Source organism: Eleutherodactylus coqui, chromosome 11, assembly GCF_035609145.1.
Source record: "Eleutherodactylus coqui strain aEleCoq1 chromosome 11, aEleCoq1.hap1, whole genome shotgun sequence".
NCBI lineage: Eukaryota > Metazoa > Chordata > Amphibia > Anura > Eleutherodactylidae > Eleutherodactylus > Eleutherodactylus coqui.
In genome coordinates this window covers 23,388,789-23,413,316 of record NC_089847.1, presented here as the reverse complement: position 1 = coordinate 23,413,316, position 24,528 = coordinate 23,388,789, and the positions used below count along the sequence as shown (strand labels likewise).

The window sequence follows — 24,528 nt, the reverse complement described above, 5'->3', positions numbered from 1 at the left end:
TAGCCAATCACTTTTTAGACTCCTTAATCAATTTGTCCAATCAGCTGAAGGACTCTGCGAGCGCGTCTCCTATGCGTTCCAGACGGCGGCGCCGTGCATTCCTGTGCGTTCCAGGAGCCGGGAGCGCGCACTAAGAGGCAAGCCACAGGTGTGTAGCTGTGTCGGGGGCGCGCTTTCGGTGGGAGTTTCGGTTCCGGCTGTTTTTTGTTGCTTACACCGACTTTAGAAAAGAACGGAGGTGAGTAGAGGAATAAATACCGGGAGTTATGAGAGGCTGCAGCGGAGCTGAGTGCGTTAGTAGAGCTGCTGGGAGTCAGGACTCTGCAAATCACATGGGGGGGGGGTTTGTTGCAAAGATAATTATTTTGACTTTATGGACCAATGCAAGGTCATTAATTAATAAATCCAATACTCAAAGGACGTCTGACAACTAATTTTTGCCGAAGGGCTTATTCTCACGAATGCATTTGCGCTGCGTATATGAGGCGTAAAAAGTTGCGCATGCAACATGCAGTGAATAGAACTATTGGTTACAGTGGGTTTGGTCATGTCTGCATTCCGGTAGCGCAAAAAACCCCAAAAGTAGCACATAGTAAACTAAATTGCTCATTTAAACCAATAGGAACTTGTGTGTTTTGGGGACTGCAAAAGAATATTGGAAAATACGCACATGCATGCAAAAATGCAACGCCTGTTGCACAGATACGCAGCGCAAATGTGCGTGTAGACATGCTTAAGCCCGGCCTAAAACTGGATACACAGATGTACGAGCGAGTGAATGGCGGTTAGAATGCTACCGTCACCGCTGTGCACTGTGACCCCCATCCACGTAGGGCGCCCGCACCGCACTGAGAATGGCGCATGCGTGTGACATCAGTCCTGCCGAGGAGTCACAGTGCGTTCGCCTGAAGCCGCTGTGTGGTCACGCCGTACGTGGAACGCATGATGTGTCCAGGAGCCGGAGACAACCAGCGACATACGCGGAGGCGTTTGTTAGCAGAAGAGGGAGGGAGCGCGGACCGCTAAAAGATGCGAACGCCCATCGTTGGCTTGTTTACTAATAGTCAGCTTAAATAGCGATTGTGCAGTCGATTTTACAGCGAATGCGAACGACTGAAGGGTTTCTCGTACAGGCAGCATGAGAGCGAACGAGTTAGCGATGGCATCACTCACTCGCTCAAACGATAAATCGGTTAATTAAAAAGGGCCCAACCTGTCCTCTGCCGGGGGGGGGGGAAACGGCGCTACAGCCCCATTCAGGGCGGCACTGCAAGTATACACCTTAGGGTGTATTTACACAGCCGACTTTCCTGTGCGAGTTTTGCGCTTTGCGAAGCGGACAAACTCATACTGAAATAGACCCATTAAAAACAATGAGGCCTATTTACATAGATAGAAAAATCGCAGCATGATCTAAATTTCTGTGGGTCCGTAGAAATCTCCCCCATTGTTTACAACTAGAGATGAGCAAACTTACTCGTTTAGAGCGATTTCGCAATCGAGCACCGCTTTTTTCGAGTAACTGACTACTCAGGCGAAAAGATTTGGGGGGCGCCGGGGGTGAGCGGGGGGTTGCAGAGGGGAGTGGGGGGGGGTGCTCAATTGCGAAATCGCTCTAAACGAGTAAGTTCACTCATCTCTATTTACAACGATTGAGAAAAAAAATCGCATCGCACTTGAGTGTACGTTTTTAAGTTATCCTGCTGAAAATACATGCGCTTGGAAATCGCATGTTCAGCGATGTGATTTATTCGCAAGTCACGTAGAAAATCTCAATTTTGAAAACGTGATATCAGTATGAGTTTCTGGGTCCGCCATCGCGCTCGCCTGGGGAAACGCACATTCCATACCCGTAAAATTCCTTTTGCAACCACAGAAAACCCCTTTTTAAGGGGCTTCAGCAGAGTAACAAGTTGTCCGCTGGTGGCTGATCGGTGGGGGTCTCGCCGCTGAGATCCGTGTAGATGCTGCGAACGGGACTCCTGTTACTGCGGGGAATGTTCCTTCCCCAGCGGTGACGTCACTCAGTATGGAGCGCTGGAACGAGCGTGAGCAGTCAGCAGCGCTCCATTGATTTCAACAGGAGAGACGGAAATACCCGAGTGGGCGCAGATCCGCAGCGCAATATCTGCATCATTTGCAGCAGATTCTGACGTGGATTTTGAAGCAGATTTTGGTGCAGAATTCGCCCCCTCATTGGTGGAATCCGCACCGCAAATCCGCTACAGCTAATTGACGTTCTGTAGATTCAGACCCCCTGCACACGGCAGACTCGGATTCCACATGCGGAATCCCGCATTGGAACCCAGCTCCGCCAGCAGCAGCGTGCCCGCGCATATCTGATCACGTTCGTTTTCATCTGTGCTGCGGATGGTCCGCATGGCGAGTCGTCGGACGTGCGCGGTACAGATTTTTTTTTTTTAAAGTTCTGCTTTTCATCGATAGGTGATGAATGCGGAATCCGCCACCTTTCCGCAATGTGATTGCGGAAGGGCCATGGATTGGACGGCTTCCATTAACTTCGATGGAAGCCGCCAGTCCGGAATCTGCAGAAAAATGGAGCCTGCTGCGATCTTTTTTCCTCCGCTTGCGGAAACCACAGTGAGCTAATGCGAGTGTACAAGAAGAATCTGTTTCCGATAGCATGTTATGGGCGCTATTTGCTGCGGATCTGCGGTACGGACGCCCACCATGGATTCCGCAGCAGATATCCGTCCATGGGCAGGAGCCCTTAACCCTTTCCAATCCACTGTCTGACGTCTAAAGACATTATGATTTAAGGCTGTACAGCTCCAATGTTGGAAGACGTCCGTCGGGGGGTTCTCTTACTGTATATTGCCAGCCTCTCTGCTGTTGGAGCCTATCCAACGTGTCACCTCATGCAGTACTGGCTTTAGCCAGCATATAGCGCCGTTTTATTACGGCAGAAAGAGTAAGCCCCCTAGGAAAACCAAGATACAAATTGGATTGAAAAGGGTTAAATTCCGCACCACCTGTTAATTTCTGCACAGATTTTGGGCAGATTTCCTCTACAACATGTATGCGAGTTTTTGGAAAACTCATTCACAGTGCTGCTACTGTAAGTGCTTTGGACAGTCCGCACGGAAAATCCACGGCAAATCTGCCCCATGTGAACGTGCCGTCAGAGGTTCTGAAGCAGCTGCACATCATGTGCAATTTGTAAATTAAGCTGCATTCACATGCTGCTGCAGCGGAAAGGAGTAACCAGCTGCTGCTTCCACCAGCAAAATCAACAGGGTGTGCTGGGAGTGGGACCCCCGGGGGCTGCATCCTGGAAGGAATTTAACTATTTATGGTATTACTGTAGTATATGTAGTGCTGTCCTTCATAGATGTCCACAAGCCCGTTTTAGGTGTGGCAATCACAGTCCGAGGGGTACCCGGACCCCCACTGATCAAAACTTCTAACAAGTTGCTGGAATGAGTCAAAAGTTTAGTAAAAGTTCATCTACCCAATCAGCTCATGTAATGTGTTTTCTTCAGGTCTGAGAATGGTAGACCCCGCTCCCTATCCGAGTGATGGGGAGAGCCGAGCACCAAGGAAGCACAGATCTGAGCAGCGCAGCAGTCGCACCAACACATCCGACGCCCAGAACGGATATAACGATGACAGGACACCTAGCAGGGGCCACCAGGAACGGAGGCGGCCGCATGAAAGAGACGAGTATAACGGAGACAGGAGGCAAAACAGGCAGCGGGAAGACAGGAGCCGGAACCAGTACCAAGAAAGGGAGAAGCACTACGGGGACCAGGAGCAGAATAGGAGTAGAGACCGGTACAAGGAGTCGGACAAGCACTATGAGGATAGGGGCCACAGCAGGTATGATGCGGATAGGAGCCGGAGTCGCTATGAGGACAGAGACAGTTATGATAAAGAGAGTAATCCCAGCAGATATGAGGAAAGAGACAGACACTACAAAGAAAGGAGCCACAAGCGGTATGATGAACGGGAAAGACAACAAGAACGTTATGTGGAAAGTGTGGACCAATATGGACTGTCAATGAACAAAAGACAGGCAGACCATTACCACCCCTCAGAGAGGTGAGTGCAGAAGTCAGGAGGACTTTGTGAGTCTCCTACCCCAGAGACAGTATTATAGCAGTTATATTCTTGTACATAGGGGGCAGTATTATAGTAGTTATATTCTTGTACATAGGGGGCAGTATTATAGTAGTTATATTCTTGTACATAGGAGGCAGTATTATAGTAGTTATATTCTTGTACATAGGGGGCAATATTATAGTAGTTATATTCTTGTACATAGGAGGCAGTATTATAGTAGTTATATTCTTGTACATAGGAGCAGTATTATAGTAGTTATATTCTTGTACATAGGGGGCAGTATTATAGTAGTTATATTTTTGTACATAGGGGGCAGTATTATAGTAGTTATATTCTTGTACATAGGAGCAGTATTATAGTAGTTATATTCTTGTACATAGGTGGCAGTATTATAGTAGTTATATTCTTGTACATAGGAGGCAGTATTATAGTAGTTATATTCTTGTACATAGGGGGCAGTATTATAGTAGTTATATTCTTGTACATAGGGGCAGTATTATAGTGGTTATATCCTTGTACATAGGGAGCAGTATTATAGTAGTTATATCCTTGTACATAGGGGGCAGTATTATAGTAGTTATATTCTTGTACATAGGAGGCAGTATTATAGTGGTTATATTCTTGTACATAGGAGACAGTATTATAGTAGTTATATTTTTATACATAGGGGGCAGTATTAAAGTAGTTATATTCCTGTACATAGGGAGCTGTATTATAGTAGTTATATTCTTGTACATAGGGGCCAGTATTATAGTAGTTATATTCCTGTACATAGGGGGCAGTATTATAGTAGTTATATTTTTGTACATAGGGGGCAGTATTACAGTAGTTATATTCTTGTACATAGGAAGCAGTTTTATAGTAGTTATATTCTTGTACATAGGGGGCAGTATTATAGTAGTTATATTCTTGTACATGGGAAGCAGTTTTATAGCAGTTATATTCTTGTACATAGGGGGCAGTATTATAGTAGTTATATTCTTGTACATAGGGGGCAGTATTATAGTAGTTATATTCTTGTACATAGGGGGCAGTATTATAGTAGTTATATTCTTGTACATAGGGGGCAGTAATATAGTAGTTATATTCTTGTACATAGGGGCAGTATTATAGTAGTTATATTCTTGTACATAGGGGCAGTAATATAGTAGTTATATTCTTGTACATAGGGGCAGTATTATAGTAGTTATATTATAGTACATAGGAGCAGTATTATAGTAGTTATATTCTTGTACATAGGGGCAGTAATATAGTAGTTATATTCTTGTACATAGGGGCAGTATTATAGTAGTTATATTCTTGTACATAGGAAGCAGTTTTATAGTAGCTATATTCTTGTACATAGGGGGCAGTATTATAGTAGTTATATTCTTGTACATAGGAGCAGTATTATAGTAGTTATATTCTTATACATAGGAAGCAGTTTTATAGTAGTTATATTCTTGTACATAGGGGGCAGTATTATAGTAGTTATATTCTTGTACATAGGGGGCAGTATTATAGTAGTTATATTCTTGTACATAGGGGGCAGTATTATAGTAGTTATATTCTTGTACATAGGAAGCAGTTTTATAGTAGTTATATTCTTGTACATAGGGGGCAGTATTATAGTAGTTATATTCTTGTACATAGAGGACGGTATTATAGTAGTTATATTCTTATACATAGGAAGCAGTTTTATAGTAGTTATATTCTTGTACATAGGGGGCAGTATTATAGTAGTTATATTCTTGTACATAGGAAGCAGTTTTATAGTAGTTATATTCCTGTACATAGGGGGCAGTATTATAGTAGTTATATTCTTGTAGACAGAGGCAGCATTATAGCAGTTATATTCTTGTACATAGTGAGCAGTAGTATAGTAGTTATATTCTTGTACATAGGAAGCAGTATTATAGTAGTTATATTCTTGTACATAGGAGGCAGTATTATAGTAGTTATATTCTTGTACATAGGAGGCAGTATTATAGCAGTTATATTCTTGTACATAGGGGGGCAGTATTATAGCAGTTATATTCTTGTACATAGGGGGCAGTATTATAGTAGTTATATTCTGGTACATAGGGAGCAGTATTATAGTAGTTATATTCTTGTACATAGGGAGCAGTATTATAGTAGTTATATTCTTGTACATAGGGGGTAGTATTATAGTAGCTATATTCTTGTACATAGGAGGCAGTATTATAGTAGTTATATTCTGGTACATAGGGAGCAGTATTATAGTAGTTAGATTCTTGTACATAGAAGCAGTATTATAGTCGTTATATTCTAGTACATTGGGGGCAGTATTATAGCAGTTATATTCTTGTACATAGGGGGCAGTATTATAGTAGTTAAATTCTTGTACACAGGGGCAGTATTATAGTAGTTCTATTCTTGTACACGGGCAGTATTATAGTAGTTTTATTCTTGTACATAGAAACAGTATTATTGTAGTTGTGTTCTTGTACATAGGGGTCAGTATTATAGTAGGTATACTCTTTTACATGGGGTACAGTATTATAGTAGTTGTATTATTGCACATAGGGGTCACTATTATAGTAGTTATATTCTTGTACATAGAGGGCAGTATTATAGTAGTTATATTCCTGTACATAGGGGCAGTATTATAGTAGTTGTCTTGTTGTACATAGCAGAGCGGTATTATAGTGGTTGTCTTGTTCTACATAGCGTGTGGTATTATATCATATGATAAAACCAATTAACCCTACTATACAAATTCATAAACACCCAAAATGCTGAAAGCCCCACTAAAGCCCAGCCTTGCACGAACAGGGATATCAAACTAAAAGAAAGGAGATACAAAAACTGGCTGATATCCCGACTAAATGAAGGTTAAGTAAATGATTGCAAAGTTCTTTCATTCATATTCACACGCCATTTTGAGAGGTACAAATATAGGTAGAGATGGAGAAGTCCGGACGACCACACTAGCTGTGATTATAATACCAGTTCTTCATCCTGTTAAGCTATACACAATGTCTCCTGACATGTTTCACCAACGTGCAGCGTCATCAGGGGTAGGGGGCAAACTATAAGTGGTGGGTTTGAACTTTACTGCAATTTACCTCGTAGGTCGTTTCCTCCAAATGGCTCTGAGCTGCAGGACATAGAATATTACGATGGAGAACGGGCAGGTGGGATCTTGGATTGTCACAAGTGTAAATATCTGTGCACTGGACGCGGTAAGTAACCTATAATGTGACGTTATGTGCAACAGGTGGTTCTTCAGTGACGGGTACAGAATCTTACACTTCCATCCTGGGTTCATACATTTTGGTAACCTGAAAAAGTATTAAACGGCCTTGTAATTCTTGTGTGACTTGTCAAATTCCTTATGTACTTATTTCCCCGAGGCCGTATTGCTAAGCAGCATTCATTATGTAATAGACTCCACCCTTTAGGTGCGTTCCTATACTGCAATACACCCTGCTGCAAAATGTAGGGGAAACCCGACTTCTCCCAGAAAACGCTCCGTACAGACGCTTCTTCCATAGAGGGCAGCAGCGCATTATGCAGCCTGAGAGGTAATAGGGGACCGGAATAAATTTGAATGCAGCCCTGGATGTGAATGGAGTATAGGAGACAATATTACTGAAGATCGTTTATTAGTTGTAGCATTTAAAATAAAGAGTAAAGCTCTTCATAGACTTCAAGCAAACATCATGCAGACCACTAGACACAGGATCCATTGTGCGTAGGACACAATGCAACTTGGAGGCCATCCCAGAAACCGAAACATGAGAGAACTTCTCAAGTAACTTTTCCTGTTCTTCCAGCAGAGTTGAGGAATACTTACTAAGTTTAAAAAAAAAAAAGATCACGAGTCCTTCAGGGTCCATATTGTTGTTCTAATAAGAACAGAGGAAGTTTCCAGGAGCGACGATACAACTTCATTCTTCTTTATGTGGAACGCAATGTCCTGCACCTCCTGGGCGGATATGCAGCCTAAGAAGTCAGGCCAGAGTACAAATCTTCTGGCTCAGCTTTTCTCTACCTATCGTAAAACAAGGGCTTTCGAGCCAAAAAAATGCACAATCGCTTTACAACACAGTCAGCCATCATGTCTACGGCCAGATTCGCACAAGCATATTTGCACGCGAATTTACGCACAATTGAATTTGCGCGCTATATGCAAAAAGTGAAACCCATTGATTTCAGGGAAGATTTTGGACTCGTTCTAGAAATAGTTTTCTGACTACTTAACATTGCTTCACAACCCTCTGTTCTTCCTGGTTGCTGCTGACCTGGACATGTGACTGCTGCAGCCAATCACTGGCCACAGCAATGACTTTCTATAGCCGGTGATTGGCTGAAGCTGTCACATGTCCTAGTCAGCAGCAACCAGGTAGAACAGCGAGGTTGTGAAGCAATTTTAAGTTGGGGGGGAAAACCCTTTTAAGGCTTTATTCACATTAATGTCATGGCTTCCGTTTATAACAGAGCTATGATAACTTTGGTTAATCCATACTCATAGAGATTCCCATTCACTTAAAAGTCCCTTCGAAGAAGTGATCTGCGGAGGTGGCGGAAGTCTGCTTCCCATCCATCTGATATTGATGACCCCTATCCTAAGTTTAGGTCAACGGAGTCTGAGTTCCGGAAAACCCCTTTAAGCTTCCACTGACTTGCATCATTGTATTTGTTCCTGTCGTGTTGTTCCTTTCTTGCTGTATTCGTCTGCTCGCTTTCTATAATTATTTGATTGCTGCTAGAGATGAGCGAGTATAATCGCTAAGGCACATTACTCGAGCGAGTAGTGCCTTAGCCGAGTATCTCCCCGCTCATCTCTAAAGATTCGGGGGGCCGGCGGCGGGCGGGGAGAGCGGGGAGGAACGGAGGGGAGATCTCTCTCTCCCCCCCCGCAACTCACCTGTCACCCGCGCCGGCCCCAGAATCTTTAGAGACGAGCGGGGAGATACTCGGCTAAGGCACTACTCGCTCGAGTAATGTGCCTTAGCGATTATACTCGCTCATCTCTAATTGCTGCCCCTTCCAGGACTTTGCACCTTGAACAGTCGATCTCGGTTTATTATGTGTCCTTTGTTATTTTTATTTGCATGTTAACAATTCTAATTGAGTCTTGTTATAAATTGTGAAATGGGAGCAAAAATCACCCAAACCCAAGATAAGACCTTGTACCCCTCTTCCCTAACCTACATGATTTAAAGGGGTATTCCCATTTCATTTTTCATATCCAAAACGGTAAATCGCTGCAATAGCTAACGACCACCTGATCGGAGCCTAGCGTAGCTGTCGTTGAAGTGAACCGGAGCTACGGAAACTGTGTAGCACTATGCTGTTTTCATAGCTCTCATTCACTTCAATGGGAGCTACAGAAATGGCACTAAGCGCCTAAGTTAAAGAGGTGGTCAGAACAGGGCGGACAAGTTTTCCCATCTCAGCCATGAAACGCCAGAGATGGGAATACCCCTTTAAATTATCCCCTGTTTCGCATAGGCGATAACTAGCTGATTGGTGGAGGTCCGACCACTGATTGCCAGAGTGGGTGCCAAGTGTCCCCCGGGAGACTGGTAAAATAAATGGTACGGCTGCGCACATGCTTAGCCACCGCCAAGTGGTCAAGTGATCGGCAATCTGGTTGAAATGATTGGAGTGATTAGTCGAGCATGCATACTGCCGATCCTTTCATTTTACCAGTCTCTTGGAGAACACGAGAAACCCTTGGTTTGGGAACTAGCGATGGTCCTAGCGGTCCGACCCCTACCGATCAGCTAGTTATCCCCTATCCTGCAGTTAGGGAATAACTTAATCCTGTGTCACACGAATGTATTTGCATAGCGTTTTGCACGTGCACAACATGCGTGCAGAATACGCAGTGGATAGAACCCATTGGATATGCATGCGCAATCCGTGCGACGCATAAAAATACACAGCATGCTCTATTTTCCTGCGCATTTGCTAATTACTTAATTGCCCTTTTCAATGAATGGGAGTACGGTTGTGTGTTTTTATTTTTGGCACGCGCAAATGTGCACGATTTGTGAATGTAAAGAGTACAATAAAACATGCACTTGCGCAATGCCCTTGGCACAGATACGCGGCATGAATGCGCTTACGCCTGTATGACACCGGCCTTAATGTCACTAGAATAATCCTTTAAATCCAGGAAAATCTCTTAAGACCTGAGTAAACAGACTGGTTGCTACAGACGTCCTGCTTAGCAACCACATTGTAAAGAGTCTGGTCGTCAGGCAGTGTATCCATAGCAACCAGACTGTCAGACAAAGCTAGATTAGCACTAGAGATGAGCGAGCGTACTCGGCCACGCCCCTTTTTCGCCCGAGCGCCGCGATTTTCGAGTACTTCCGTACTGGGGCGAAAAGATTCGGGGGGCGCCGTGGGTGAGTGGGGGTTGCAGCGGGGAGTGGGGGGGGGAGAGAGAGGGCTCCCCCTATTCCCCGCTGCTATCCCCCGCTCCGCTAAGCCTCCCCCCGCCCCCCCGAATCTTTTCACTCGAGTACGGAAGTACTCGAAAATCGCGGTGCTCGATCGAGTAATTACTCGAAACGAATAGGTTCGCTCATCTCTAATTAGCACCGATTCCCCATCTCAGCCTGGAGTATTCATCAGATGCACCAGAGAACCTCTTTACCTGTTGTCTCTATATGTGTTAGCGCTCCCCGATCTAACGAGTCTTCGTCTGCTCTCCATCTTTTCAGCTTGCTGTCAGCTTGTGGAAGTTCTGCTCAACATGCTGATCCTGATATGCTGCTCCGTGTCCTACGGCTCTACAGGGGGCTTCACTGGGATCAGTAACCTGGGAGGAATTTATTACTACCAGTTTGGGGGGGCCTACAACGGCTTTAGCGGTGCCGATGGGGACAAGGCTCAGGAACTGGACGTCCAGTTTTACAATTTAAAACTCCCCACAGTCACGGCTTCCATGGCCTTTGGAGGCGCTCTTATGACTTTCAGTTGCCTTATGGTCCTTCTTGGCGTGCTCCGGGTCCCGTGGCGCTGGCCAATATGTCTGTTGGTGGAGTGCGTATTAGACATTGCCATCGCCGTGGGCTATATGCCAGCTCTCTATTTCTACTTCAGGCGCCTACAGGATGCCTACAATTCTCAGATTTGCAAAGACCGCGAGACGCTGTATAGCAGCAAAGGCTACCAAGGTTTTACCTGCGCCTTACATGGGGCCGACATTGCTGCCGCCCTCTTTGCTTGTATGGCCATCATTGCCTTCGCCATGAGCGCTTTTCTCGCCATTAAAGGTTTTCAAACTGTTCGCACCCAGAAAAAGAAGTCTGCTAACACCCTTGAATTTTAGTCCGTCTCTCTTACCCCTTCCCCCATGTTGTCTACGTCTCGTAAATCCATGTTGTTATATACTTATTATGTAATGTAATGTATTTTTAAGAGTTTATATAAAAACAAACTTATAAAACTTTATCTATCAAGTCATTAAAAGTGATTATTGATATAAATTGTGAAAATGGTAATTTAAAGGAGTTGTCTTTTTGGAATTCGGGTTCCTCGGGCTGATCGTAGGGGGTCCTTCTTTAAGTGATAGGGTTTCCATTGATTTTAAAGGACACCAGTATCCAGAAAACGGAGAGGAAGGCCAATTTGCCAATTAGAACCATAGGAAAGCTGGTTGGCCATATTCTAAGCAAACAACGTTTCAAGAACCAAGTATACCCAAAACAGAACCTTGTAGGTCTACCTTTTTATGGAATGTTATTTATTTTAGGGATGTTTTCTTTAAAGGGATTAGCCAAATAGGGAATGATCTAATCTGGTCCTGGTTCAATGGTGGTGGGTCAAGTGGTATAGAGTCTCCACACACACGCGCACTCATTTTCAGTGATGACATCACAAGGGTCTGGCTTATTTCAATAACTAAGCCAGCACGTTCTCTGAGGAAGAATCCTGAGAGGTTCGAAAGCTTGCTATAACATCATGTATTTTTTGTTAGCCATTAAAGGGGTTCTAACATTTAAAAAAAAAAAAATTGTACTCACCTTGCCTGGCCAGGACCGATCGCCAGGCATGTCCCTTCTAGCCGGCATCTTCTGTGGCTTGTAGAAGCAGAGCAGGAGCGGTCAAAATGACCGCTTCCTGTTCTGCTCCGTTCGTCAGCCACTTCCGAGGTGAACGGACGGGCCGCCCACAGCAAGCACGTCACAAGCAGTGCTTGCTGTGGGCGGCCCGTCCGTCCTGGCTGAACTCCGAGATTCTGCGCGTGCGCAGTGGAGACGCGGCCCGTCCTGACTCCTGTCAGAGGGCACCTCTCCACTGCGCATGCGTGCGATCCCGGAGCAGCGCGGCTTGTGGAGGAAGAAGAGGAAGAGCGGCGCCTGCTGGGAGATGACCCCCCCCCGATGTCAACAACAACAGGAGACAAGGTAAGTATCATGTATTTATGCTTTAGCAGCCATTAAACCCTGGGTTCCCTGTGTCCATTAGGCAGACCAGGGAACAATGGCTGCTAAAGCATAAAAACATTATTCATGTCAGAACCCCTTTAAAAGGTATCATATCTACAAGATTACTTGGTTTCTCTTACTGAGAACAATTCAATTTTGCTCTACTGGCTAACACAGTACCAAACCTTTTTCGTCTTAGCCTCTTCTCTGTTATGGCCACTGCAGAGCCAGAGAATGGGGCTGGCATAGTTGTTGAAATGAGCCAACCCCCTACAACCCTGCAATGATGGCATCAAGAAAGGGCTGAAAGACTCCATAACACGCAACCCAGTGTGGGAAGCAGGCCAGAAGTGGAGGTTGTAGTACCAAAGTGCTGAGCATTCCTTTCCCTGTATAACCCCCTTTTTTTTCTTCTTCTTTTCTCCTCCCCAAATTCAAAAAGTCATATATTTTTTAATTTGTTCCACATAGCTGCGTGAGGGCTTGTTTTTTTTTTTTTTGACAGATGAGTTGCAATATTCAGTGATGGCATTTAACATCCCATATAATATACTGCAAAACTTTTAAAAAGTGAAGTGAAATGGAAAAAATTGATTTACGCCATTTTTAGGAGTGTCTTCTTTTTATAGCATACATACTGCCACAAAAAATTACATGTTGGCGTTATGCTGTGTGTCTGTACAATTTCAGCGATACTAAATTTATGGGGTTTTTTTTTCTTCTGCTTTTAAGCGATATTTTTTTTTTAAAAACCGCTGTCACCATTTTTTGACCACCATAACTTTTTTATTTTTCCATCGATAAAGATGTGTAAAGGCTTGTTTTTTGGCAGGAGAGCCTCGTTCTACTGGTACCATCTTGGGGTACATGTCATGTTTTATTATTTTTACTTATTACATTTTTTTTTCTCAGAGGTGTGGTGGCCAAAAAAAAAAGAAGTCTGGCAAGTAATTTTTTTGATATTAAATTTTTTTTTCATTTTTTTATTATGAAAATTAGTTTTTTTTTTAACTTTTAATATTTGTTTTTTTGTAATAGTTAAAAAAAAGTGGATTTTTTTTTATACCCTAAGAAGATTTGAATTGGCAACCGTGTGATCACTTATATAATGTATTACAATACTTCAATATTGCAGTATATTTTATTTCTGTAGGCTTCATTTAAGAGGTGCCATAAGAACGGATGTTCTTAGAGATGAGTGAACGTACTCGGTAAGGCCGATTTCGCAATCGAGCACCGCGATTTTCGAGTACTTCACTTCTCGGGTGAAAAGTACTCGGGGGCGCTGTGTGGCGGGGCGTGGCGTGGTAGAGCGGGGGGTAGCAGCGCGGAACAGGGGGGAGCTCTCTCTCCCTCTCCCCCCCCCACTCCCCTCTGCAACCCCCTGCTCACCCACAGCGCCCCCGAGTACTTTTCACCCGAGTAGTGAAGTACTCGAAAATCGTGGTGCTCGATTGCGAAATCGGCCTTACCGAGTACGTTCGCTCATCTCTAGTAGAAATACAAGCCCCAGGCTGCCATGACATCTCAACTGCCGCCCACGCTCTCTTTGCGGTAGAGCAGTGTGCGAGTTCACTCCCTTCCTCTGTTAGGTCAGTTTATTGCCCCTGTCATAATTGACAGCAGCAGCAAAGTGGTTTATGGCTACAATCAGAGTTATCTATGATTATGGCCGGCTGTCAGCTGTCTTTAGAAAAAAAAAAAAAAGAGCCCTACACATAATTGCTATTGCCACATCTATAACAACGTGTACTATAAAATATTACATTATTTATCAAGCACAGAAAATTCCATTTAAAAAAAAAACTGAAATAGCTGTTTTCTGATCAACTCGCACCCCCTAAACAGGAATAAAAAATTATTTTCCAAAATTGGATATTTATCAAAATTGTACCAATAAACACTACAAGTTGTCTCACAAAACACAAGCCTCCCACAGCTCTGTCAACTGAAAAACAAAAATGCTCTGGTTCTGGAATGTGGTGCCACGCAAAATCTTTTTTTTTTTTTTTTTTACAAAACGCTTATATTGCGAAAAATGGTAAGACATAAAAAAAACTCTAGAAATTTAGTGTTGTCATAATCGTAATGACTCGTAGAATAAAGGTAAAATAATATTTAGATGATGATGAAATAACTTTTTTCCCATTGCCCCCAGCACAAACTAAAAGTTTATAAAAGTTATTCAATTCATTATATGGACCTTAAATTGGTTTCTATAAAAACTCGAACTCGTCCTGCAAAATACAAGGTGTCATACAGCTATATTGATTAAAAAAATGTAAAAAAAGTTATAAACATTGGAACACAAAAAGGGAAACTATTTACTGGTCACACTGTATGTCACTAATGAGTTAAAAACGCACTTAAAGGAGTTTTCACAGTCAGAGCCAGGATACAACGGGGTTGGAGCAGAAGCCGCTGCTCTGACCCCTGTGTAGTGGCCGGCACTTGTAATTGCAAGCACAGCTCTCACTGATTTCAATTAGACTCCAGCCTGCAATTACGAGTGCCAGCCACTACACAGGGGTCGGAGCAGCCAGGTGTATCCTGGGCCCGATAGCGGGCTCTGCCTGGAAAACGCTTTTAAGACTACCGAGTTTTGCATCAAATACATTTACCTGACACATAAATTCAAAATATACAATAAAAAGTTACATCTTCGGGAATGTTTTTCCAATTTAAAGTGACTGTCGGGGAGTTAGAGGTTGTTCATTTTTGCAACCTATTCTGTAGTTTCAGTGCATCAAAATTAAGCAACTTTGCAAAAATCTGTTGTTTTTTGTGTCTCTGGCTTCTATGCAGACTTAGGATGGACACCCACTGGCGTTTTATTCTCTTTCTCGCTGCGAGAGCAAGTGAAAACACTCGCCTTGCAGCGCAAGAAAGATGCCGGGATGATTTTTAAGTAGGACTTTTCCAAAGTTAATTCTTCTTTCCATTTACATTGGATTCATGAATGTAAAAACTGATCTTTACTTTTAAGGATTTGTAGGACTCGGGCTGTTGGTGTTCGAGTTCCAATCCTAGAAGGAAGCGAAGGTGTCTTGGAGATTGGTTCCTGGGTATAAAGCGATCCTTATTACATAGAACTGTATTACTGTCTACAAATCCTATTCCTTTCTGTGCCAATCTCTCGAGCTTTTCATTGATCATGGTGCTTCTTGGTGAAAGACATGGACAGCGGGTTCTGAGCCTCTTTTCTTTCTCATCTAGGTGTTCTGCAGATGTTGGAGGTGACCCTCAACGTTCTGGTTCTGATTTGTGTGGTTTCCTCCCATTTCACCCTATCTGGGTTCAGTGCTGGCATGGCAAGTGGTGGCTTTGGAGGTGGTTATTACCCCTTCGAAGGTCAAGAGTTGCAGGAGGTGCGTCAGTTGGACCAGGAATTCACATTACTGCGATCTCCGTTGATTTATGGAGGCCTGTCAGTATGTTTGCTGATGGGGACCTTGACACTTGCCATCCTGGCTCATGGATCCAGGCACCTGCTGGATCTATCTAAGAAGTGGCTCCTGATTGAGGCCGCTTTCAGTGCGGTGGCGTCACTGGGTTATGGAGCCGCAGTGGGGGTGTTTCTGCATTTTGCTCTACAAATAAATTCTACGGACGTATGCAAGAAAAGAGAGAGGTTGTACGCCAGAAATGGACTCACGTGGATGGATTGTAATCTGTCCGGAACCGATGGGGGAGCAGCAACCTTTGGCATCATACTACTGATATTATATGGGGTCAGCGTTGTGCTAGCTGCCCGCGCCTACAAGGAAAAGAAGGCTCTAGAGCAATGATTGGTAATATGACCATAAACTGCACACCCAGGTATGAGGATACATCCTACTAATCTGAACTATACCTCATTTATATATAGAACCATTTCATAGTATGGAAGATATAACATAGGCAAGGACTTATCTGCTTCTTAAAGAAACCTTTCGTTGCCAGGACTAGAAGAGGGAGTTATACAACCTGCCGTTAGTCTTGTGTGCCGATGTCCCTCCGATGCACCAGTTCCGGGTTCCTTTTTTCAGTTGTCCAAGATGGTCAATGCGATCTTCAAATCAACTAGCCCCCATTATGTGATATCTTTAGACTACCACTGCATCGTACCTGCTCTCTTATTCGCCAGCACTGATCACATAAACAGTGCTGGCCAATTAGAGAGCAGTGTGCATTAGGTAGTTAGAAGATTGCTGCAGCCATCTTGAGCGACTGAAAACAGGGCCCCGAAATGGCATAGGGATTCACCCCCCCCCCCCCCCCCCCCTCTCACACACACAACTTTTTTGACCCTCCAGCTTCAGGACAAAGTACTGTCCCAAAAAAAAGGAATGACAAGATTGTATATCACCCGCAACTGTTTCCCTCTGATCTACCAGGTAATGCCCCGTTTTGGGCTGTCAAAGATGGCTGCAGCAATTTCGTAACTACTCAATGTACACTGTTCTCTAATTGGCCATTGCTGATCACGTATGAAACTCTGGCCAATCAAAGAGCAGGTATAGTGCACTGTGGGAATTAGGTAGTCTGAAGATTGCGTCAGCTATCTAAAATCCATAAATAGGAGGGATGGCAAAGAAGATCAACTGCAGGTAATATACCTCCTTACCCCACTGATCTCGGGACAGAATTTTGTCCCAAAACCAGAGGGTCATTTTAAAGAGCAATTCCAATCACTCTTGATATCAACCTCTGTCCCGCAGTGAAGGGTGAAATCATCTAAAATACTTGGATTTTTAACTTCTCTACCATCACGCCATGGAATGGAGGACGGACTTCAAAGTTTCTTTACATTGGGAGGAACTTTCTCCTGTGCTCACTATCACGTAATGCACTTTGCACAAGCTACCATGTGTAGTCAGGACGAGTAGAGATGACTGCTTAAAGTACATTTGTCACATTCCACTTTTGCACGAGAAACGTGCTTAATATGCTAACTAAATGAACACTAAATAATATAATACCGCCCCCTCTGGATGAGAATATAACCGCTATAATACTGACCCTTAAGGACAAGACTGCTGCATATTGCATGGGCCTCTGCTTATAGACCTTAAAGGAGAAATACAGCATGTCTTAAGGAAAATCAGAAAATCTTATTGGCTTGGACTGCTAAATCAATTGTATATTTGAAAGAGACCCTTCTTGAGCACCCAAACCTTTACGGTACCATGGAAATCAAGCAAACCAATAGAGCACTGCAGCCTCTTCACATACTCCTAACTCCTCTGCCCTCGCCCCAATATCTGCCATTACCAGAGAGCAGTTTTTTTGATTTTCCCCTTTATGATGCAGCAAACTTCGTTAATAACCAATCCCTACTGTGTCTGCGGCTCCCTATTTAGGAAGTAGAACGACACAAGAAGCTTCAGACGGCAGGTTCCATTTTAATTACAACATAAGTTTTAAGAGATTTCTCAGAACAGAATTAACAGCAGTTTTTTGGGGGGAGGACAGATAATATATTCGACATTTCAGGGGAAAATTGGGGATTTTTTTTTTACACCAGCAAAGCCTAAAATCAAGAAATGTTTAAATGAACACTTGTACATATATACAATTTTATTGCTTTTGCTAAAATAAAAATGTACAAATAATGGCTTTAGAGGCTGTCAGTTCTTTGGCTTCCCCCAGGGGGCAGTGTCTATAAAATGACCCCCACCAGTGCAAGACCAGACGTGTTTTGTAATACATTTCTAATTACAAATCAACAGTGTGGTTCAGAAGGGATCAGGATGCTTATAAAGCTGGGTTGCAGTTCATTGCTAAAGTTATGTTTGGTGCAGCAGGTAAGGACAAATTCACATTTGCGCTAGGGGGGGGGGGGGGGGGAGAGGAGGTTGGGTTTTTCTGCTTCGTTATGGAAGAATAAACCGGAATCCCTTGGATGAATGGATTTGTCTCATAATGGAACCAAAATGTGCCGGATGGACCCCATTGACTATAATGGGGTCCGTTCGGTTCCTGCTCCTGTCCGACATTTTTACCAGCAAAAACGTTCTGCATGCACGACTTTGTCATCTGGCAGTTCATGGCGGATCTGCGCCGGCGGCTCTGAACGGGAATACGGCCTAAGCCCATTTCATACCAGTCTCATGATATAATGTGGATTGTTGGGATGTCGGTAATGTCTGTATGTAATGCTTAACATAGGGGCCTAAGTCTTCTACTTCTAAAACCATCTGACACGTGTGGGGAAGTCTGTGCGCGTCAATCTCCAATAACTCCTAAAAAGGGGCTGTATAGACCACCCAATCCTGTATTCTGCATGGCAGAAGATTATTTTCAATACTTTCTGACTCCGTAGTCATTTTGACCCTCAATTTCAGTGTTTTTTGTACCGAGCTGCTCATTTCCACCTTGCAAACTATAAAGGTGACAACATTCCTGATATTCCGCAGGGGTGGGGAAGTAGGAGGGACCACCTAGTGACCTCCCACTTGGCAATTACTCATGCCAACCCAAGTCTAATGGCAGAAGTTTGTGAATGGGAGGGGATCTCATCTGTTCTGTTGTAAAAGGTTGCTACTGTTCAGTAAAATGGGGTGCAAGGGGCAATTTTGGGACTCTGCCCAGTGTATTACTCTATAACAATTCATTAAAGCGGTACACTAATTACTGGATACTTTTTCAAGTTTTCAACCATCCACTGGATAGGTGAAAACAGGAAGGTGAGGGATGGCTTGGACCCTCAACAATCTCAAGAATGGAGGTAACATTTCCCCCATCCTCCTCGCCATTGCCCCTGCAGTAAGTGGGCAATGGCGAGGACCCCCCGCCTCCTTCACCACCAGGATGGTTGGGGGTCCCAGTGAATGGGTAAAAACTTGAAAAGACTTGCAATAACCAGAATACCACTTTAAATAAACTTGAGGGAGCTATGTTTGAGCATATCCGGGTAAGTACTGATGAATGGTGCTTCTACCTGTAAGACTTTCTGAATGAGACATCAGATTTACCCTACAGAGCCCCAAAGGAAGAATCTGAATGCCTGCTCTGTGACAGAGTCTTATTTATATGTCATGCCCATTTAAAGGGCTTGTCTAGGGTTAGAAAAACATGGCTGCTTTCTTCCAACAACAGTGCCACCCTTGTCCGTAGGGTTGTGTCTGGTATTGCAGCTCAGATCCCATTAATTTCAATGGAGCTCAGCTGTAATACCACACAACAATATGGACAAAAAAATAAATAAAAGTCGCCACATTTTGTCGTACGCTCCTAAATAGTTTTAGAATTTCATTCCCCCCCTCAGCTTTCTCAAGAAATGGATCAAGTATAATTTGAAAAACAAACTTTGCAGCCAACAGAGGAAATGTGCTTCAACCATTCTGCTCTTCAGCGTTCCTCACCGTCATCCATATTAATGGTTTCTCTAAAAAAAACATAAAACTGGCCCAGATGACAGCAGGGAGGAAACAGAACGCCAAAATGTTCTGATTTGCCAGCACTGATCATGTGGAGAGAAGTTTTTATGCAGAGCAGGTGTAGTGTCTTAGGGCTTCTTCATATGAGTCTATGCGCAAAAACACTCGCCGCAACATATTTGTGTGTGAACGAGGTTGGATGAGGTACATTTGCACGTGTGTCTACGCATAATACTGCACTTTTTGTGCATGCAGGGACAGTTAACATGTGCGCACGACACACCTTTTCCTTGGATTAAAAGGCTATTAGCCTAATGAGGTCCAGATGGGGTTTTTTTTGCGGTTTTAAGTCCCCCATAGACTTATATGCTATGCAAAACGCGGAAAGCTAGAGCAGGACCTACTTTTTTCCGCATGGAAACCACGCTCACCAGAACAAACCCATTAAAATCAATGGGTTCTACTCTGTTTTTGAGTGAGTACATTGTACATGTGCAAATACAGTCGTGTGAAGAAGCCCTTAGACTTATAATGCAAATTAATGCAGTGTGCATCAGGTAGTCCTCCTTATTTCTCCAGGGCCAGAGGGTCTTATTTAAGTACAAAACTAAAGATAGTCCAACCAGAGTCTTATCCAGAAGGAACAGGCACCATCTACAGACCGACCATCAAGGTATTTGGATGGTCATCGGTGCAGAGCCGGGCATTAGGTCTCTCGGACAGCCAACGACCCTGCTGTACATTGATGAGGGGCTAATACCTCGAAACAGCCTGTCTGCAGATGGATGTCTTTTCCTTCTGGCGAAGACTCGGGTTTGGCTTACACCCTCAGGACACTTTCACATAGGAATGATGATCGCTCACTGAATGGAGGCAGCGTACGCTAGGGATCTCTTCCGGCCTCCATTCACAACTACTAAACTGTCCGACAGTAGCTTGGTATTTGGGCAAGCGAAAACGAAGCGACTCTGACAAGTGAGCAATTCTCACTGACTTGCTTTGTTGGGTCCCATATTTACATGGGATGATAGTTGCCCGCGGTCAAGGAGGACAACAATGAGAAGTGAAGACGGCTAAAACTAGTAGATAATCATCTAAGGCCTCTTTCACACCAGTAAACGGACGTTAACAGATAAACATGAGCACAAAATCCAGATACAGGATACGAATGCGAATACACTGCCAGTCGGCCGAACCTGCCGGTTTCATTGTGTATTGGGATGCCCCAACTGTCCTCCCCAGACAGATTTTGTGGCAAAGGAAAATTGGACCTTTGGAAATTCAACATGCCTGGTTTTCATTCCAGCAAGATATAAGCCATTGCTAGAAGTGTCCTGTGGCAGCTTATTCCCCTTTGAGAAGACATGCAATTTCAGCGGAGCCCAGCGTGCACGTTTGGAGGAGTCAATGGGGGATAGCTGTCAGTCGAACAAGCATTTGGCCAACAACCATCTAAGCCGTATGGCCACCTTTAGTTCTATATTTGCTTAATCTTTCCCGGCGTCATCCTTGCCTATTGTTTCTGTAAAAAGGGCAAGGATGACCGTAGAGGGAAAACTGAAGAAGTGTGCAAAAAGGCTGAAGCCTGTACACAACTAATATAGTGTGAACGAGGCCTGAGACACGGAAAGATGCAACATCTCGACATTGAAAACAGATCATCAGAAGCGCACCTCGCCCTTTCAGAATAAACCTTTGCATCTGGTTACTATAGAGAATACTGACGTTCTGATTTGCACCATTTCATGACGGTATCATTAAATGTATGAATATAGGAATATCTTACCAGAGATGTCCAGGTAGTAAGAAGTGGGCCGGGACCCCCATCAACAGCAATAGGCAAACTTAAGTGTACACTAGTGCTGTTGCTTCGTACCTCGTTCCCAGTAGACGGTCTTCATGATGCCTACTTTATCAGTAATGTCAACGATTTCTAGTTTAGCAAAGCATCAATCGGACCAGATAATGCTGAACCCCTTCCTCTATCAACCCATCTTTTCTGGTACCCGGACGAGATTTTCTTGTGGTAACATGGCATTGATACTAAAACAAGGAATGACAATAGATGACGTGATGATTCCGGTCCAAGACCGTCCAATGCAGGCCACAGTTCCCAGTCGGATTTGGATCATTGTTGGTTCATTTACAACCAAATCTCTTGTCTGTAAAGCTGGACATAAGATGTGAGGACAACACCGATCAGGGAAAGCAATGCAATCTGCAGTGTCACACAGCGGAATTTATAAAGCATTTAGTGCAAATTGGACAAATTTCTAGCAATATCGAACGTGGTCCAGGCCACAGAATCTCTACAGTTTCTTTAGTTGCATCAGGCAGAGACTCTGCCCCCTTCCAAGTACCATGACTCAAGTTCAAAGTGCATATAAAAACAAATTGGCTCATGTCCACTGGTCGTAAAACTGGCCGACCTCTCTAGAGACATCCAGAACCTACAGTAGGATTATTTGATCATTTAGTCATTAAAAAAAAAAATTTACCTCTTCCCCACAAATTCTACATGTATCACGGAGGCTCATATGTCTCAGTTTATCACCAAATAATCAGACCTTAGTGTTAAGAATCTAACGGGAATGTATGAGTCCTTGTTCTTGGTTCTGCACGCTATGACGGTGATCCTTTGACTGACCCAGATGCAAGTCATTGTACAAGGTACCGAAAAGTCCAATCAATTTGAAAGTGCTAAGGTGTCTCATAAGCTGCTCGAGTTTGATCAAGAATGGCTCAGGAAAAGCGACCATGAGGGGATGATTCCCACGAACGTCCTTCATTCTATGCTTGTTAATGACTGCAAAGTGCATCGGTCGCTGCAAATACAGTAGATTGCTATGCAAATGAACTACTCCATGTCTAGGGCACTGGCTTCTGGATATGCCACTTACCCACAGGGTATTAAGATAATGACATTGGTTGGCCAATGCTCGGACAGGTGTAGAAAGACTACTTTGTCCTTATTAGGGCTCGTCATAATTAGAGGTATTGAAAAAGTTACCCAAAAGTCCTTCAGCAAATCCATACCCAAGGATAAACAGTACTCAATGTCTGCTACTTCTTCTCAAAGCAACCAGACCCCCGTCCACAACAATCGTTCCTCGTCTACATCTTGAAGCAATCAAGGTGGATAAGTCATCTCTGAGTACCACTACTGGATCATGCCCCAGTTGGGTGCGTTGTACCTTCAATAGGACCAAGTGGTAAAAAATATAAATATTTGGATTAAATTCACATTTGTTAATTGGCTCAACAATCAGGAATTGAAAATTCGTTAATAAATTACAAAAAAAAAAAAAAAAACCCACAAAAACATTTGGCTTTGAACAGGGAAGGGTACAAGAGGTATGCTGTGATTGGCAAATCCATCTGCCGCACATTACAGGGTAGAAGGAGTGAGAATTGTAAAATGTGCAATTTTGGGACCAGGAGTTGACATCACTCCCTCTAAGTTCTTGGGTTTGCAAGGTCACAAAGCAGTGTCAAACTCTTCAAGGGCATTGGCTCTATCTTCGGCTCCAGATTCTAAGTCATTTAACTGTTGCCGAACCTCGTTTTCCAGATGTGGAGGAACTACAAAGTGATCCTCCGGTTCCAGCTGTGAAGGTGCAGAGAAATAGCCAGTTTTTTTCTTAGGAGCCTCAGAGGCAACCTCAATGAGGTTAAGGATTTCTTCCAGTGGCACAACAGACCCATTGGAGTGTTTTTTCCGATAGAGACAAGGCCCGGAAGTTGAGGAAGGTAGATCATCCTTCTCTTGGCTTGATGTTGGGTTGTGATTGATAGTGTTTTGTTGCAAGATCTGCACCGAAATTCCACCGCAATCGTCCTCCAGATCCTGAAACGTGCATTGGGCAGAAGGTTCTGGGGAGTGCTGTCTGCTACAGTGAATGTCTACCTCAACTTCCACCCTGCTACTAGTATTGAGGCCCTCAGCCTGCAGGTCATCATCACTGTCCAGACCATTCTCCGACTGGTTGCTGGAAAAAGTGGCACAAGATGGTTGACGTTGAAAAGTGCTGGCCGAGGGAACTGGATGGAGACTGCATCTCCGCTCTGGCCTGAGGATAAGACCTCCATCGATTCCAGCTACCGCGTGCTCGTCGGAGGCCGTAGAACCAACCTCGCTGCTCACTTCCGATACGGACATCTCACTGCTGAACTCGGAGGCAATGCCGCTACTGGAAGACGGAGTCACTGAGTCTGGAGATTCTTTAGTGACCGCGGTGGAGGTCAAGCCAGATGGACTGGGTAAAGTAAGAGTATGCATTTCACAAGTACAGGTATCCTCTCCAATATTAAGACAAACCACTAGGGCGGCGACATTATCCTGGCAACCATAGCTTTGTGCTAGAGTGCAAAGTCTCTTAGCAGCCGAAAGTGGATCTGGCAAGTGCCGAATGGTCTGTACCGCTTCCGCAACTGGCACATATTCCCACAATGCTTTGTTTCCCAGGATTAGCAACTCGTCCTGCACCGTAAGTGGGAGCTTTGTGATATGAGGTTCTGGAAGCACCCATGGGTGTAGATATGTACAGCCAAGCATACGCGTGCAGCAGGTTACGCCATTCACTTTATTATCCTGAAAAACAGAAGAACAGTATAGATATAATGGAGAAGGCACTCTACCGCTGCTGCATGCGGTTTCTATTTTCTTTAAGATCCCAGCATGTCTTGGCAGC

General features: G+C 44.0%; 2 protein-coding genes across 3 annotated transcripts in view; one reads left to right on the top strand and one right to left on the bottom strand.

Annotated features, from left to right (window-relative positions):
- Window positions 1–117: 117 nt before the first annotated feature.
- MARVELD3 (MARVEL domain containing 3) lies at window positions 118–17,853 on the top strand. Of its 2 annotated transcripts, none has more exons than XM_066582561.1 (4): window positions 118–238; window positions 3,504–4,062; window positions 7,159–7,268; window positions 15,693–17,853. In XM_066582561.1, the coding sequence occupies exons 2-4, from the start codon at window positions 3,512–3,514 to the stop codon at window positions 16,262–16,264; spliced, it is 1,233 nt and encodes a 410-aa protein (XP_066438658.1). In that variant the 5' UTR covers window positions 118–238; window positions 3,504–3,511; the 3' UTR covers window positions 16,265–17,853. The 2 variants fall into 2 exon arrangements, with proteins under 2 accessions (XP_066438658.1, XP_066438657.1); XM_066582560.1 differs by lacking the exon at window positions 15,693–17,853 and adding an exon at window positions 10,767–11,607.
- PHLPP2 (PH domain and leucine rich repeat protein phosphatase 2) overlaps window positions 17,841–24,528 on the bottom strand; it is a 30,165-nt gene continuing 23,477 nt past the window's right edge. Inside the window, exon 19 of the mRNA XM_066582559.1 lies at window positions 17,841–24,428. Within this exon, the coding sequence (XP_066438656.1) occupies window positions 23,316–24,428 (1,113 nt within the window). The 3' untranslated portion in view covers window positions 17,841–23,315. The remainder of the gene's footprint in view (window positions 24,429–24,528) is intronic.

Bases quoted from the DNA above. Each gene is read 5' to 3' on its own strand.
- MARVELD3 (XM_066582560.1), top strand. From the start codon at position 3,512: ATGGTAGACCCCGCTCCCTATCCGAGTGATGGGGAGAGCCGAGCACCA. The intron at 4,063-7,158 runs GTGAGTGCAGAA...TTTACCTCGTAG, and splicing joins CATTACCACCCCTCAGAGAG to GTCGTTTCCTCCAAATGGCT. The intron at 7,269-10,766 runs GTAAGTAACCTA...CCATCTTTTCAG, and splicing joins ATATCTGTGCACTGGACGCG to CTTGCTGTCAGCTTGTGGAA.